General features: G+C 37.5%; 1 protein-coding gene across 6 annotated transcripts in view; it reads right to left on the bottom strand.

Annotated features, from left to right (window-relative positions):
- The window catches only part of LOC138323623 (nuclear receptor subfamily 1 group D member 2-like), a 116,496-nt gene that overhangs the window by 13,862 nt on the left and 86,927 nt on the right, over positions 1-15,707 (bottom strand). For all 6 annotated transcript variants that reach the window (XM_069268357.1, XM_069268356.1, XM_069268354.1 and 3 more), the window contains 5 exons: positions 7,912-8,039; positions 6,257-6,407; positions 2,960-4,137; positions 1,859-2,026; positions 1,156-1,375 (listed from right to left, as the gene is read on the bottom strand). In XM_069268357.1, the coding sequence (XP_069124458.1) occupies positions 1,156-1,375; positions 1,859-2,026; positions 2,960-4,137; positions 6,257-6,407; positions 7,912-8,039 (1,845 nt within the window). The remainder of the gene's footprint in view (positions 1-1,155; positions 1,376-1,858; positions 2,027-2,959; positions 4,138-6,256; positions 6,408-7,911; positions 8,040-15,707) is intronic.

Genomic DNA, 15,707 nt, shown 5'->3' with positions numbered 1-15,707 from the left:
TACTAGCAAATATCATATCCAAAAAGTGATCTTATCTCAACTGGAATAGTCAACATAATTTATTATTAAAACAAATTATTCCATGCACTAATTAGTAGCATGTTTCTGCATTTTAAGGAGAAAACTGAACTTGATCTACCTGATGAGCGTTCACTAATTAATGAAATTGTGGGGTCTTGCTAGGTCAGAATGAGAGGTTTTGCTAAGTGAGACTGTGAAGGTCCTGCTAAGTGCGACTGTGAAGGTCTTCCCAAGTGAGACTGTGAAGGTCTTGCCAAGTGAGACTGTGAAGGTCTTGCTAAGTGAGACTGTGAAGGTCTTGCTATGCGAGACTGTGAAGGGCTTACTAGATGAAATTGAGGGGCTTGCTTGTTGAGACTGTGAAAGGCTTGCTTGTTGAGACTGTGAAGGGCTTGCTAAGTCAGTCTGTGAAGGGCTTACTAGGTAAGACTGTGAAAGGCTAACTAGTTGAGATAGAGGAGGTTGCTTGGCGAGACTGTCAAGGGCTTGCTAGTTGAGATTTAGGGGGTTGCTTGGCAAGACTGTCAAGAGCTTGCTAGTTGAGATTGAGGGGGTTGCTTGGTGAGACTGGGAAGGGCTTGCTAAGTGAGATTATGAAGGGCTTGCTATGTGATACCGTGGAGGGCTTGCTAGGTCAAACTGAAGGAGGCTTGCTTGGTGAGGCTGTAAAGGGCTTACTAGGTGGGACAGTGAAGGGCTTGCACCAGGTGAAGCTGTGGAGAGCTTGCATGGTGAGATTGAAAGGGAGGGGCTTGTTTGATGAGATTGAGGAGGTCTTGCTTGGTGAGACTTTGGAGAGTTTGATTGGTGACAGAAATTAAGGAGAATTTGCTTAATGTGATTATGGAGAGTTTACTTGGTGGAAATCAGGAATGTTTACTTGACGTGTTTCAAAAAATCCTCACTACAGTTGGGAATTGTTAGGGGGGCTTATTACATGATATAGGGGAGAGCTGACTTTTCTAGATTGAGGAGAGCTTGATATAAGATATTAAAGCTTAATTAGTGATAATGAGGAGTCATTGCTGAGTAAAATCAAGAAGGAGAAGAAATAAGAAGTCTAGTTATTATGATAGAGAAGAATTGTTTCTGTAATATTGGACCGTAGAATTTGATTGTATAAATGAAACTTACCTGGAGAGATAAGAACCAGAGCACTAAACAGGGCCTTTTCTGCATCACACAGGGTGTAGGCATTGAACCTCATACAGAGATTAAAGAGAAGCTCTACAAAGTGTTCGCCCAGGGGGAAGCCCATCTTCATCTCCTCTCGTTTGATGAGTATGTTTTTACCGAGAACAAACATCATGTTTGTTTCCGAGTCTATCAGTTGAGAGTACACCACACAGGCAACCTGAAAATCAAAGATTAAATTTTATAGAATTTTCCCTTCAATTGCTTTTTGATGTACTGACAATATAGCAATTCTACCCCTTGGGTTGAAATTTCCTGTCTCACTCTGATGTCTTCCAAATCTCTTTAATTTCAAACTATTTTTTTATTGAAATTTAATCATTCTGATTCTATAATTAACATTTTGCTCTTAATTTTGCAGAGGCTTAAACTTCTGTGGTAATGACATGTTTACATGCGAACATTTTACCTTTACTTTCTACTAACAGTCGGGGCACACAAGCTTGCGGTGGAAAAAAGCTGGAGTTCCCCGAGAAAAACCATTCTTACCATTTAGCCCTGGCAGTTTTGACACTGATAGTGTTTTCCATTTCCTCATTCACCTAAAATTTCATAATGGACTCTTCTAGTCCTTGATTTAGGAGAGTCTAAATGTGTTTTCAGGGGTGAATGAGTTGAAGAACAATAATGTGCCTGACTTTACCTCAAAACAGCCTCCCTTGATGAGACTGATTTGGTCATCTTGGTCCAGGTGAGGGAAGCCAGGGATCTTCTTGGCGAAGGTCACTGTATCCTGTATGGTTTTGTTCAGTAGACTCTGGAAACCCTCCCAGCATAGCTCTCCAGGCTTGATCATCTTACCATGTTGGCCCTGCAGATTAAATACCAACAATTACTTTATACTCTAAAGCAATTTTTGTGTGCATATTTCAAAATATGGTTTCATTTCAAGAGTTTGCCAATTACTTTATACGTACTCTAAAGCAATTTTTGTGTGCATATTTCAAAATATAGTTTCATTTCAAGAGTTTGCCAATTACTTTATACTCTAAAGCAATTTTTGTGTGCATATTTCAAAATATAGTTTCATTTCAAGAGTTTGCCAAACAAAATTTGCCATGTTGGAGTAACAATCCTAAGATCCAAAAAATAACTTGTGTCAGCCACATTTAAAAAGATTTGGAAAGATTAATATAATACTTGCCCCTAAGCAAATAACATTTTAACTAATTCACCCCTGAAAATTAATAATGAACTGTTCCAGTCTTTGAATGAGAGGAGTTCTAATGTGCCGTCAGGGGTGTATGAGTTAAGAGGCACTATTAATAGAATTATGACACATTCATTCACATAATCAACTAAACAACTTATTTTGACAGTGATTGAATTTCTTGTTTTCCCAGCTGAAGACATTTTCACAGCGATTCATTTTCAGGTACAAAAATTAGCATTGCATTAGTAATTGATACTCTTTTTGTGGTGATTAGTTTTAGCAATTTATGGTCGGCTATGAAATACTGGTGATCGTGTGGTGTAGTGGTTAAGCCGCTCGCCTTTCATCTAGCCGGCCGGGGTTCGATCTCCGGCATGGACGTGAAAAGGTCAGGGGTCACCTGCCCGATCACGTAGGTTTTCTCCGGGCACTCCGGTTTCTTCCAACACGGAGACCCTTCTCACATCTGGGCCATCGAGAGTGATTTATATAAGTTGTATAACTTGTTTCTCAATCAATGTAAAATAAATAAAGTTTATATATATATTATGTGAAATACTATTCAGATGATTTTCAAATAAAATACTTTACCCTCATGATGAACTCGAGACGTTGGAGATCCTGTATGTTGGGCTCCTTCTTCATCAAGCCCTGGGCGATGTGTTCCTTCATCTCCATCAGCTTTTCTTCCATCTCCTGAAGCTTTGACTTCATGAATGTGAACGTCTGCAGGAATGAGTCATGGATTTTGTAGATTAACATGGGCACTGTGAGTTTGATATCCTCTTCTATCCGACTCACGTTCTTCACGATCGGGGCCACTACTGCGGTGTGGTCCATCGTTGACTGTTTGTCCCGCGTCGGAATATACGACGGAGGGAATGGTCTGTCCGCCATCTCGTTGATGACCAATTTTTTGGATGTGTATGGATCAGGAGAGCTGACATCGTTGGATACGGAGTCTCGACGCTGGATTTTGCGGTAGACTTCCTCCTCGTCCTCTACCTCCTTGTCTGTGCTGTAAGATGGATTATAGGGACGTTTCTTTATGGGACTTCGTATTTTCTCGTCACCACGGTTGTGTTTTCTGAGATCAAGTGTGGTGTTTTGTACGATGACTGACTGTTGACTAAGGGGCGATTGGCTGTGTGCAGATAGGCCGTTCATTGTAGCATCAATAGGCTGACTGGCTGACGACACAAAAGGTGGGACATTATTTTCATAGGGCTTTCCAGGTTCCACATTTCCAGGCATCAACAAGTGCGGGTGTGGAAAGCGGAACGCTATGTGTTGTGGGAGTGTGAGAAGAGAATTAACGATCGATGATCGGTTGACTGAATCTGGTATCCCAGAATGTGCCGGGTGGGCCGATTCTGCGTCGGGTGACAGTGACTGACACCTGTCATGGATCTCTTTGCGGTTTTCGATGGAATCACGGTGTTCTTGTTTGATCAAGGGTAGGCTTTCACTACTGTCTTCTGTGGAACAGTTGGTCTCTATAGAGCCCCTGTCGCGGTCGATAAGGAAGCCTGACTGCGCACGCTGTTTGAGAAGCATAGATAAAGCGGCCATCGACGTCTGGCTGGGTCCGGACTGATTGATGCCATTGCTCATGGATGCAGCCACAGCGGCCTCAGTTGAGGCAGCGATCTGTCGCTCTATGTCAGAGTTGAGACTGAGGAGGCCATGTAGGGCCTGCTCGGTTTGTGTGTCCTCCATGCTACGGATCATTTCTCGCATCTTACGAGAACGGCGGCCAAGCTTGGCAGCTGAAAAACAAAAGGGAAGAAAGTTTCATGTTTACTCATACTTATATGAATGAAAATGCCCGTGAAGACAGGACAGTCTTTTGAAAGAGTCTGAGTTTTTGTTCTGTTCAATTTTATTTTATATGAATGGAATTTAAATACCCTGCAAATTGCATTCAATATCCTTGCATTTATAACCCATTATGTACGAATGATTAATACAAAAAACTGTGTTATATCACTAATATAAAACAATTTCCAAGTGCCCTTGGTATTTCATTTTCAAACTCGCATAATGCGAAATCAAGATTTGGTGAATCGTGACCTTGGTAAGTTTAGATAACTGATTACTACCTCGTGTCGACACATGTACTCCAATGGTACTAATACTAATCACATACATAGGATGAACAGTTAAACAAACATCAGGTCCTTGTCTAATCTTGATCCCTGTGTGTCTGGTGTGATTGTTTGAAATTTTCCTTCTTAATTCATAATAACTAAAGTCTGTATAATCTGGAAACTCGGCTGTATGGGCCAAATCAAGACCCTGGTCGCATTAAGACAAGTTACTTGACTGTACAGGCCAAATTAAGACGCTGGTTGCATTAAGACAAGTTACTTGGCTGTATGAGCCAATTCAAGACGCTGGTCACATTAAGACAAGTTACTTGGCTGTATGGGCCTAATCAACACGCTGGTTGCATTAAAACAAGTTACATGTACACCAATTAACTAAATTATCAGTAGATATATTGGATCAGTTTTTCAAATTCCAATCTGTTAGTTCTTGTATGAGACAAGGGAAATTATGAAGACCACAAATATTGGGAACAAGTTAGTAACCCAGTACAAATGCACTTATATCAGTTTGAATTCATGACGAAATAAAGTGTTAATCAATTCAATCATTATACATGCATGACTTTCCCTTTATGGAAAGGAATCATCTAAAAGCCATAAAGCACCAATCTATCATCATAGTATATACATTTAACAATAGTAAATGTTTTTGCCAGAAATAATGTCGCAACTTGGTCACAAGGCTTATTTAGATTCGTTTATTATTTAATATTCATTCAAATGGTGCAAATTTGACAAAAACTCATCCACTGACATTGTCTGAATAGCTAAAGGTTATCCAGCAGATAGCTTTAATGGTTACAGTCAGTCCGTCATCTGATAATCTTGTTTTCATTACATGAAAATAGAGAGAGAAAAAAACCCGATCATTGAGCCCAAGGTGATTTCTACATTTAAATTCGCTGTCAGATGATCACATGTCTGTCTAGACAATCATAGACACTGACGATATGTTTCTGCCTTGAGCATAATGTTATACAAATTTCCTCGTGTATTCTAAGAATGTTTATCTGAGTCAGACAAATTAACAATCGGTGTTTAAAACACTTTTTTCAATCTGTGTACTTCTAAGTTAAGAATGATTCTTCAATTAATAATGTTTTAAAAAGAAAATGAACCCAAGTTTGGGTAAATCCAAATTCAGCCAATCACATTGCCCAACACACAATGTTGAAACCAGCCAATCACATTGCCTTAATATAAATACAATATTGGATGAAATGTAAGAATTTTCTTCCTGCAAATAATTGACCAATCACCAGGTAATATAGCCATATCTCGTGCTCCTAAACATCGTAGCATACACAATACAAAATGCAAAGTGACAAGCGGTTTGATTGACAGCTGGCGATGCATCAATTTTAAGTCAACTGAATTAATTCAGCCAATCTTATCATCTTTCACATAAGATTGGGTTATTTGTATGAATTAAGCCAATCATATCTTCTTACACAAAATGTTAAGTTATTTGTATGAATTAAGCCAATCATATCTTCTTACACAAAATGTTGGGTTATTTGTACGAATTAAGCCAATCACAACTTCTTACACAAAATGTTGGGTTATTTGTATGAATTAAGCCAATCACAACTTCTTACACAAAATGTTGGGTTATTGGTATGAATTAAGCCAATCACAACTTCTTACACACCATATTGGGTTATTTGTATGAATTCTTACTCAAAATACTGGGTGAACTGAATGACTTCAGCCATCTCTCTTGATTTAATGTTCGGTTGATTGACTGGATTCTTGCCCTTGGGAGGAGTTTGCTTACCTGATCTAGACATTCCGAGTGCGAGACATTTCTGTAGACGACAATACTGACATCTGTTTCGTGTGAGAACAGTGATCTCACAGTTCTTGTTGTAGTAGCACCTCTTCCTAGCTGGGTCACCAATATCCTGGAGAGCTCTTCGGAAAAATCCCTAAAATTTCAAACAATGATTTCTAAACTTTTCAAATCAAAATTATTAAAAAGAGGTCTTATTCTGTCAAATCTGTGCTTAAAGATCACCTAAGTGACAGAGGAAAAGTGGTCTTTAAAGCCAGGTGGTCATTATACACAGGGAAAACTGTGCTGAAATTGGGACCATAGAAAGCTGGTCTCATAACAGTCTTCATAAGAGGTGGTAGCTAAGGCAGGTTTTACTGTATATCAAGTATGATGTACAAGCTAAGATTAGATAACAATACTTATTTCAGAGAAATATTCCAACTCTGATAAGCAGTAATTTATATCTGGCCCTTAACATTGTAAAACAGTACCTTGCCCCCATCTGCTTCTTTAGCTATGTCATAAGAGCATGCATTGCCCCTAAACATTTTCTTCTCTTATTTATATATTTGCTTTCCTTTAAATATCTAGTCGTTTTTTTCTGGTCACTTGACTTTTCCATTTTTTGATATACACCGACACCTGTCTTTAAAGGACACCTGTCTATAAAGGACACCTCTGTATAAAGGACACATGTCTTTAAAGGACACCATAGGGAAAAATTGTCTTTATAGATAGGTGTCCTTTATACAAAGGTGTTCTTTATAGACAGGTGTCCTTTATACAGAGGTGTCTTTATAGAGTTGTCCTTTATACAGGTGTCCTTTATAGACAGGTGTCATTTATTCAAAGATCAGTTATGTAGTAAACTGCATAAAATGTGGTTGAGGAGTGTCTTCTATAGACAAGTGTCCTTTATATAGAGTCTGTCCTTTGTAGCAAGTTTTAGTGAATATCTGTTTCTCCATAACATTGTTGATTTTCATTTGGCTCTAAGACCATCCACCTTCTCTGGAGTAAGTGTATCTAAATGTTTGCCTCATCAGTGTCACATAGCTGTGCTTTATCCTATTTGCCCTAATGTGTGCCTGCTTATAGTGTCCTATAAAGTCAAACCTGCTGTAAAGGACATCCCTATGTAAAGGACACCTGTCTATAAAGGACAGACTCATCAACCCTATTTGGTGCATTTTACTAAATAATTCACCTCTGTTAAAAGACATCTGTATATAAGGAATATTTTGCTATGTCCAAATGATGTTCTTTATGGACAGGTTTGACTGTATATAATTGTCTTCAGTATAAAGGACATCTATCTATAAAGGACATTTTGTTATGTCCCATTGGTGTCCTTTATAGATAGGTTTGACTGTATGGACTGTACTTTGTCTTAAGTTTCCCTTTTTGCTGAATAGCACATGTCCCCTAAATGTCATTTATCTATACTATATTTGCATATTACAGACTTATCTGCCCTTGCATGTAGGTATTGATTGTGACGTCAAGTGTTTGCAATCGTAACATCATGCTTTTCGGAGAAAAAATGTCAATTGAGCTCATAAACTGATGACGTCACTGACAATGGATACCTCCCCACAATGGAATTAACTTGTGAATACCTTGCCCACTATCGACCCCTTCTACTACGTCCTTACCTTGCAGCCCTCACAGGCCAGTACACCATAATGGATCCCTGATGACCGGTCCCCGCACACCAGACATTTCAGGTTTGTTGTAGGCGCTGTTGAGCTTGGCTTCGGTACACACATTGCTGAAAGACAGACTGAAATGGAGAAAATAAGGCATTTAAAGGCAAGAAAATTATATCATGACTTAGACAGTAATAGTATACAAACAAGATGACCTTAAAACACAGGAGAACTGACAGCTAGGGATACTGACAGCTGGATAATGAACGGCAGCTACCATAGATACAAAAAATTAAGGGGACATTTGCTACTATACAAGGATAAAATTGGGAAGGAAAATGGCTGGATCATGAGTTACCCTAGATACAAAATAAAATCATTGGCTGCTATACAGGGGTGATATTGGGAAGGAATTTGTCAGCTAAGGATAATGGCTGGAGCTAACATAGATACAAAATAAGAGGTGCATTTCCTACAACGGAAGAATAAAATTGGGATGGAATTTGGCAGCTAAGGAAAATGGCTGGAGCTACCATAGATACAAAATAAGAGGTGCATTTCCTATACATTGACTATTAGGAAAGGATAAAATTTAGAGGGAATTTGGCAGCTTTGGAAAATGGCTGGAGCTACCATAGAAATGAAATAATAGGGACATTGGCTTCTACCGAAGGATAAAATTGGGAGGGAATTTGGCAGCTAAGGAAACTGACTGGAGCTACCATAGATATGACATAAGAGGGACATTGGCTACAAGGGAAGGACAAAATTGGGAGGGAATTTGGCAGCTACAGACAAGAGATCCCAGAGGGATCTTTGCGCCCACCAAAGAATGATCTATGTCTGACAATGGAAAGAGGGATCTTTTCCCTGCTTTTCAAACTTTTTCAAACACACTACATATAAAATTTGAGACAGATCGCTATAGTACTTTCTAAGAAATAGTGGTATATAACAAACTACAACAATGAAATCTAAGATGGCTGCCGGTTGGCCATTTTGTTTACCGATCAGTCCCGAAAGGCATTATGGATCAGTCCTTAAAGGTAAATGCACAACTAGGGTACAAGGGGAAACTATATGCATGGAATTTGAGAAAGATCCCTTCAGTACTTTCTGAGAAATAGCGATTCCAAACTTTAACTATCAAAATCCAAGATGGCCGTCGGTCGGTCATCTTGTATACCGATTGGTCCAAAAATACAATATGCACAACTAGGGTCCTAGGGGAACCTGCATATGAAATTTGAGAAAGATCCCTTTAGCACTTTTTGAGAAATAGTGGTAACAAACTTTAACTATCAAAATCCAAGATGGCCGCCTGTCGGCCATCTTGTTGACCGATCGGTCCCAAAATGCAACATGCACAACTAGGGCCCTAGGGGAACCTATATATGAAATTTGAGAAAGATCCCTTCAGTACTTTTTGAGAAATAGGGTAACAAACTTTAACTATCAAAATCCAAGATGGCTGTCGGTTGGTCATCTTGTATACCGATCAGTCCAAAAATGCAATATGCACAACTAGGGCCCTAGGGGAACCTATGTATGAAATTTGAGAAAGATCGTTTCTTCACTTTTTGAGAAATAGCGGTAACAAACTTTAACTATCAAAATACAAGTTGGCCGCCTGTTGGCCATCTTGTTCACCGATCGGTCCCAAAATACAATATGCACAACTAGGGTCCTAGGGGAACCTATATATGAAATTTGAGAAAGATCCCTTCTGTACTTTCTGAGAAATAGCGGTAACAAGAATTGTTAACGGACGGACGGACGACCGACCACGGACGAAAGGTGATTTGAATAAAAAACGAAAGGTGATTTGAATAAAAAATGGCAGGAGCTACCATAGATATGAAATAAGAGGGACATTGGCTACTATGCAGGGATAAAATTGGGAAGGACAATGACAATTAAGGAGAACATTTGAGTAATAATGGTGACTAGGGACAATATTTCGGAGACATTGGCAGCTAGATATATAGTTGAGAAGAAATTGGCTACACATACCGGTAGGTACGGCTTAGCATGAAGACAGAAACTGAATTAATAAAACATGCAGACACTGCACAGTTATATAGACGGAACAATGACAACTGTGTGTACAGAGGAAATCATCGATTGTCTATATAAACTCAAATAAACAATTTTGCTGCCATTCGCAACACAATGGAAATTCTGTTTATCTAGTCACAAGAAAAAAAAAATTGGAGAAAGTTTCCGAGAGCTTTAGGTTTTTAAGTGTAACCTTGACAACATATGGGCCACCTTAAGGACCAATTTCCCCACTCCTTAAAATGTTTTATGTCAATGAATAAGTAGCTAATCATTATCATAGCACCAATTCCCAAGTCAGACAAATGTTGCACAATTCTTAAAATTCTGAATAATGTTATCTATTGCAAGGTCAAAGAATAGGCTTTTTGATGCACAGACAATGTTTGACTAACAAAGGGCCATTGACGCTTTCCAGTTCTAGTCTGGCAATGCAGACATGGAAGCTTTTCCAAATGATATTTCCAGAACATTCTTGGACAAAACTGAGAAGGAAAAAATCAACTATTGAAAAAATGAGAATTTAAAATGTATTACAAAAGATGGAAGAATAAATACTTTTTCAAGATTAAGCTGATGAAAGATGAAACAAGAGTCCCATAGGGCCTGTGTCATTCACCAATATCAAATAGCCAGGCGATGCTATAGATAAGGTTGGACATTTATGCTCTGGGGTGTAGAAATTCAGACAAAATGGTAAATTGAACTAATGTTATATCAAAACTGTTGTTTTTTTCTTTTCATGTTTAGTATCGGAATACTGAATGTGGACTCATTTGGTTTAAATATAATTTCAAACCATGATATTTCTGACTGATAAGACCAAAACTTCAAGGTCGAGTGGTGAGTAAAATACGATCTGACAGTACAAGTCTATGCAACTAGAGATTATTTTTGAAAACAAAACTCAAATTTCCTTTTCAACAATATAGCATACATGGCAACATGTTGGCTTACACCTTAGGGTGTTTAAAACCTAAAACATTGACAATAACAGAAATACATGTACTATACTAGTTTTGTCACTTAACAGTACAACACATATTTTTAATGATTTAGATACCAACACACTGACAACAATTATGGTAAACAACATTTCTAACCATAAGGTCCAGTTTCACAAACATTCCTTAACTTTAAGATATCCTAATTCCCCATAGGAATGCATTAGAGCAGTTAAGGAAGAACTCTTAAGTTAAGGAATTCCTTACTGTTAAGGTATACAATGTATTCATTAAACTTGGCCCTGTCCCGAGATCAAGTTTACAGAGATCCACAACACATCAGCTTTAGGTAATTCAGCTTTTCTGCAAATTTTGTCAAAATGTCCTTCATAGATTTGATTTGACGACCTGTACAAGGTATCAGTAAAAAGGCCAAAACCAAAAGCAAAACCACTACACCAGTACTAATTTTACATCAGTCACTACCAACACACCTCACACATCTGAGATGCTTAATCTAATCACTTGTACCAATACGAAACAACCTATAACTGTCTTGGGGCTGATTACAAATTTTAATACAGGTTCAGGTTTTATGTCACTAAAGCTCGGAAACGCTACTTTCACCGATACATATTTTAAACTTGAATCAAGGTTAGCAAACACAACGTTTGATATTTAAGGATGTACATAAGAACACTTTTTGTCCGATTGAAGTTTACAACAGTTGACAAGCCCATATACTGAACGTGCTGTTTATGGATACTTCTTGTAACAAGAAACAGTAGATACTTTTTATACTGTCATTTTCACAGCAAAATATCTTTAATCTGTTTGATGGGATTTCTGTTTCATAACAGCAAAGGTCATCTATGGATATCCAGCATTGAAAAAAAGGAGCTTCCAGAGGAAGTTTTCCAACCTTTGGACTAAACCTGGTCTCACACTGAGAGCCGGAGATTGAGGTTAGAGGTAGAAAAAATGCTATGTTTTGTCCAACGTTGAGGTTAGAGGTAGAAAAAATGCTATGTTTTGTCCAACGTTTGACTATACCTGGTCTCACACTGAGAGCCAGAGATTGAGGCTACAGGTAGAAAAACTGCTATGTTTTCTGTATGCGGTGACCATAATTCTGTATGCGGTGACCGTAATTCTGTATTTGGTGACCATAATTCTGTTTCTGGTGACCATAATTCTGTTTCTGGTGACCATAATTCTGTATGTGGTGGACCATAATTCTGTTCGGTGACCATAATTCTGTGACCATAATTCTGTTTGGTGACCATAATTCTGTTGGGTGACCATAATTCTGTATGGTGACCATAATTTGTATGTGGTGACATAATTTGTATGTGGTGACTATAATTCTGTATTGGTGACTATAATTCTGTATGTGGTGACCATAATTCTGTATTGGGTGACCATAATTCTGTATTTGGTAACCATAATTCTGTTTTTGGTGACCATAATTCTGTATGCGGTGACCATAATTCTGTATGTGGTACCATAATTTACCATAATTCTGTATGTGGTGACCATAATTCTGTATTTGGTGACCATAATTCTGTATTTGGTGACCATAATTCTGTATGCGGTGACCATAATTCTGTATGTGGTGACCATAATTCTGTATGTGGTGACCATAATTCTGTATTTGGTGACCATAATTCTGTATTTGGTGACCATAATTCTGTTTTTGGTGACCATAATTCTGTATTTGGTGACCATAATTCTGTATTTAGTGACCATAATTCCATATTTGGTATCCATAATTCTGTATTTGGTGTCTAGTTTATATATTTTGTCTTCTCTTCAGCGTAATGTGTTACAAGAGCAGATAACTCCAGGTGTCAAAAAGACGAAATATCATTTCTTAAAAGTCAACCAAAGCCCCTACCGTATTAAATTTGTAGACAGTGAAATATGTGGTGCATGTGTATTAAATAGTAATCTGCATACCAGTCGATTTCTGAGACATGTTAACCAAGTGTGCGAGTGATCTATCTACCCGAGGTGATCTAACAGGTAGGGATGGTGTGTGCAGGATATCTATAACAAAAATATCCATGAAATACGTAAACATCTTACATGTCAAGGTCATCTATTGACACTCATCTCCCTCATTACAACAGTCATCCACCCATATCATATTATTTACATATCTACTGTATTTTGCCTAATGAGGGCGCCAGGTGCGGATAAATGGCCAAGGGAGGTGCCGTTATTTGAGACCTTTTTTAGATGATTTTTTCTGAAACAGACTATAGTCATCTTGCCTTTAGTTTCGTATTTTTCTGAAACTTACTATAACCAACTTACGTTTTGAAGTCATGTAAGTATTGAAACTATATAATTATGAAGAAATGTATGCACCAGAAGTATTAAATATTGGTTAAATATGTCTGTTTCACGGAATTTTGGCATTTCATGCTAACCTGTTTGTTTACCATGCGTACACAAAATAGCGGACGGTGCTTTCGATCGCTACTTTCGTTTTGTGGCCGATGGTAATTACCGACAAGAGTACACAATAAAATGCTTAGAAATGATAACATTCCTGTTATTTAGGAACCTTTATCATAGATATACAATAAGTATTCATAAAACCTGTATAGACATTGCTAAAATGTTGTTGCCAGTTAGTTTTCATCCATACACGTGTGTGGGGCATTCAAGTGACAAGTTTTATTTTGAACATGGCATGCTCGCTGTTTCTATGTGTAAACACAAAGATGTCCTAATTTGTCCAATGCAACAAATTTAGTGCTTATACAAGCTGATCGGATATCTGTTAAACATCAGATTGATGTGAACCAGTATTTTTTTAGCGTCTGTATTTATAAAGACAAATCGTCACAATCTGGCACAAAAATTGTATGAAATTAGTTGATTTTTTCCAGCAAAAAACGTGGGGTGCCCTTATTAGAGGAGGCGCTCTTATTAGGGAAAATACGGTTTATGCATAACAAAATAACTTTGCAGCAATTTTTAAAACATTTATGTCTAGATACATTCTTAAACCCTCAGGTGAAATTTGATACACATTAGCGACACATCAGCATGCAATGGGATTGGAAAATGTGCCCTCAGATACCATGACAGAAACCTTTGCCATCTGGTGCATGTCTGTTAACTTCCTTGAAACGAAGCAGGTGGTAGGTGTGCATGCAGTACAGGTAAGCTTGACAGGTAAATACAGGTAAATGTAGATACGGTAAGATATATGTCAATATAAGCTGTCACAGTCAATGATGCATAACACAACACCTACAGTCCCACCTGATCAGTCTTTTCAACACTTTTCAGTCGCAGACAGTTATTTTTTATATATACCGGGGTAATATGTATATCTAAAGCTTATTCAGTTCATTGTAACACTTTTATACAATTTGTTGACAGGTTCTTTCACTGGTTCTTTTCTTCATGGCCTTACATACTTTTCACTCACTTGATTTAGCATTATGTAATTCTGATAAGAGGAAACAGTATGAAGACTCTATACAGGCCTCAGATTTAAAGTATGCAGAGGGAGAGAAGGGGGAATTATTTGGGGACATAATTAGAAAGATATTACATAAAACTTCTTTCCTATGTTCCTTATAGAAAATGAAACAAAAAAATTGACCAATGCCATGGTATTGTTTATCATTTTGATTAATAAATTACACTAACGCAACAACAGCCACCTTGGAGTTGATCAATGCATTTTCATAGGAGTAAGTTATTTTTCAGAAATAATCATGCATCTGAAAAGGTAAAGACACATGCTGTCTGCTGTAACTTTAGTAGAAATTTCTTGACTTCACCTGTGCTGGATTGGATTTGGGCTACAAGACGTAGACATATGAACAATGTGTATAGTGGAGAGTGAGCTTATTTTAACATTGCACAAAATGTCTGTAGTAAACATTTGTGTGTGGTCACAGTGACACCAATGCAACTAACTCAAATCTCATTAGAGAATCAGTTTATTTCCAAAATACAGTGTAGCTCCCTCTTTTAATGTACACATAGCTTTTGAATTTTCCATTTAGTGGGCAATAAAGTAAGAATCATAAAATTGTTTTCCATTGATTTTGTTTAGCTTCCAAATTGAATCAAAGGTGATTAATGGGTCAGTTTTGATGGTGTAATAAAGAAAAGGCCAAAATACACAGAGAAAACCCATCAACTTACAGTCAGTATATCTGTCATACCTTACTAACAATATCCAGGATTAAAACAGTAAAACCAGATCTCTGTCTGACCTTTCCTCTGCAAATTATTACACATTCATGAAATATATTTCTTTTGTAATAAAAAGCAGACCATCAAACAGACGTTCGATTGTCATCTTATGCAATTAATTGTAATAACACAAGGAGTTTGAAGCTGTGACGGAATTGACAAAAAACAAATACTTGATACATCACTTCAAACTTAATCAATGACATTAAGAAAGGAGACAGTCTATTTTTCTTGTGCATAGTTCAATCAGCTTCATATCAGTTAAAGATCATGTGTACTCCTGTATAACCGTTTTATGTGGTAGTTTTAAAATTCTGACTTGGTGTCATCTTATGATCGGATATGTAACATTTGTCGTGGTGATGATTTATCCCAAATTGCAACATGGTGTAAATGACTTGAAATATGACAAATTATTTATAAGAACAAAACAATGAAAAGAAGGCTAAAATATTACGATTTAGATCCATATATAATTATTTTCTGTGTTGATTGAAAATGGTTTCTTTTCTTTTTACATCTTGTTTGAAAAATCATAACCTTGGTACTGTCATATGTTTTCATACCAGGGAT

Source organism: Argopecten irradians, chromosome 5, assembly GCF_041381155.1.
Source record: "Argopecten irradians isolate NY chromosome 5, Ai_NY, whole genome shotgun sequence".
NCBI lineage: Eukaryota > Metazoa > Mollusca > Bivalvia > Pectinida > Pectinidae > Argopecten > Argopecten irradians.
Note: the sequence above shows the minus strand (reverse complement) of the source record. Positions and strands in the feature narration are given on the sequence as shown.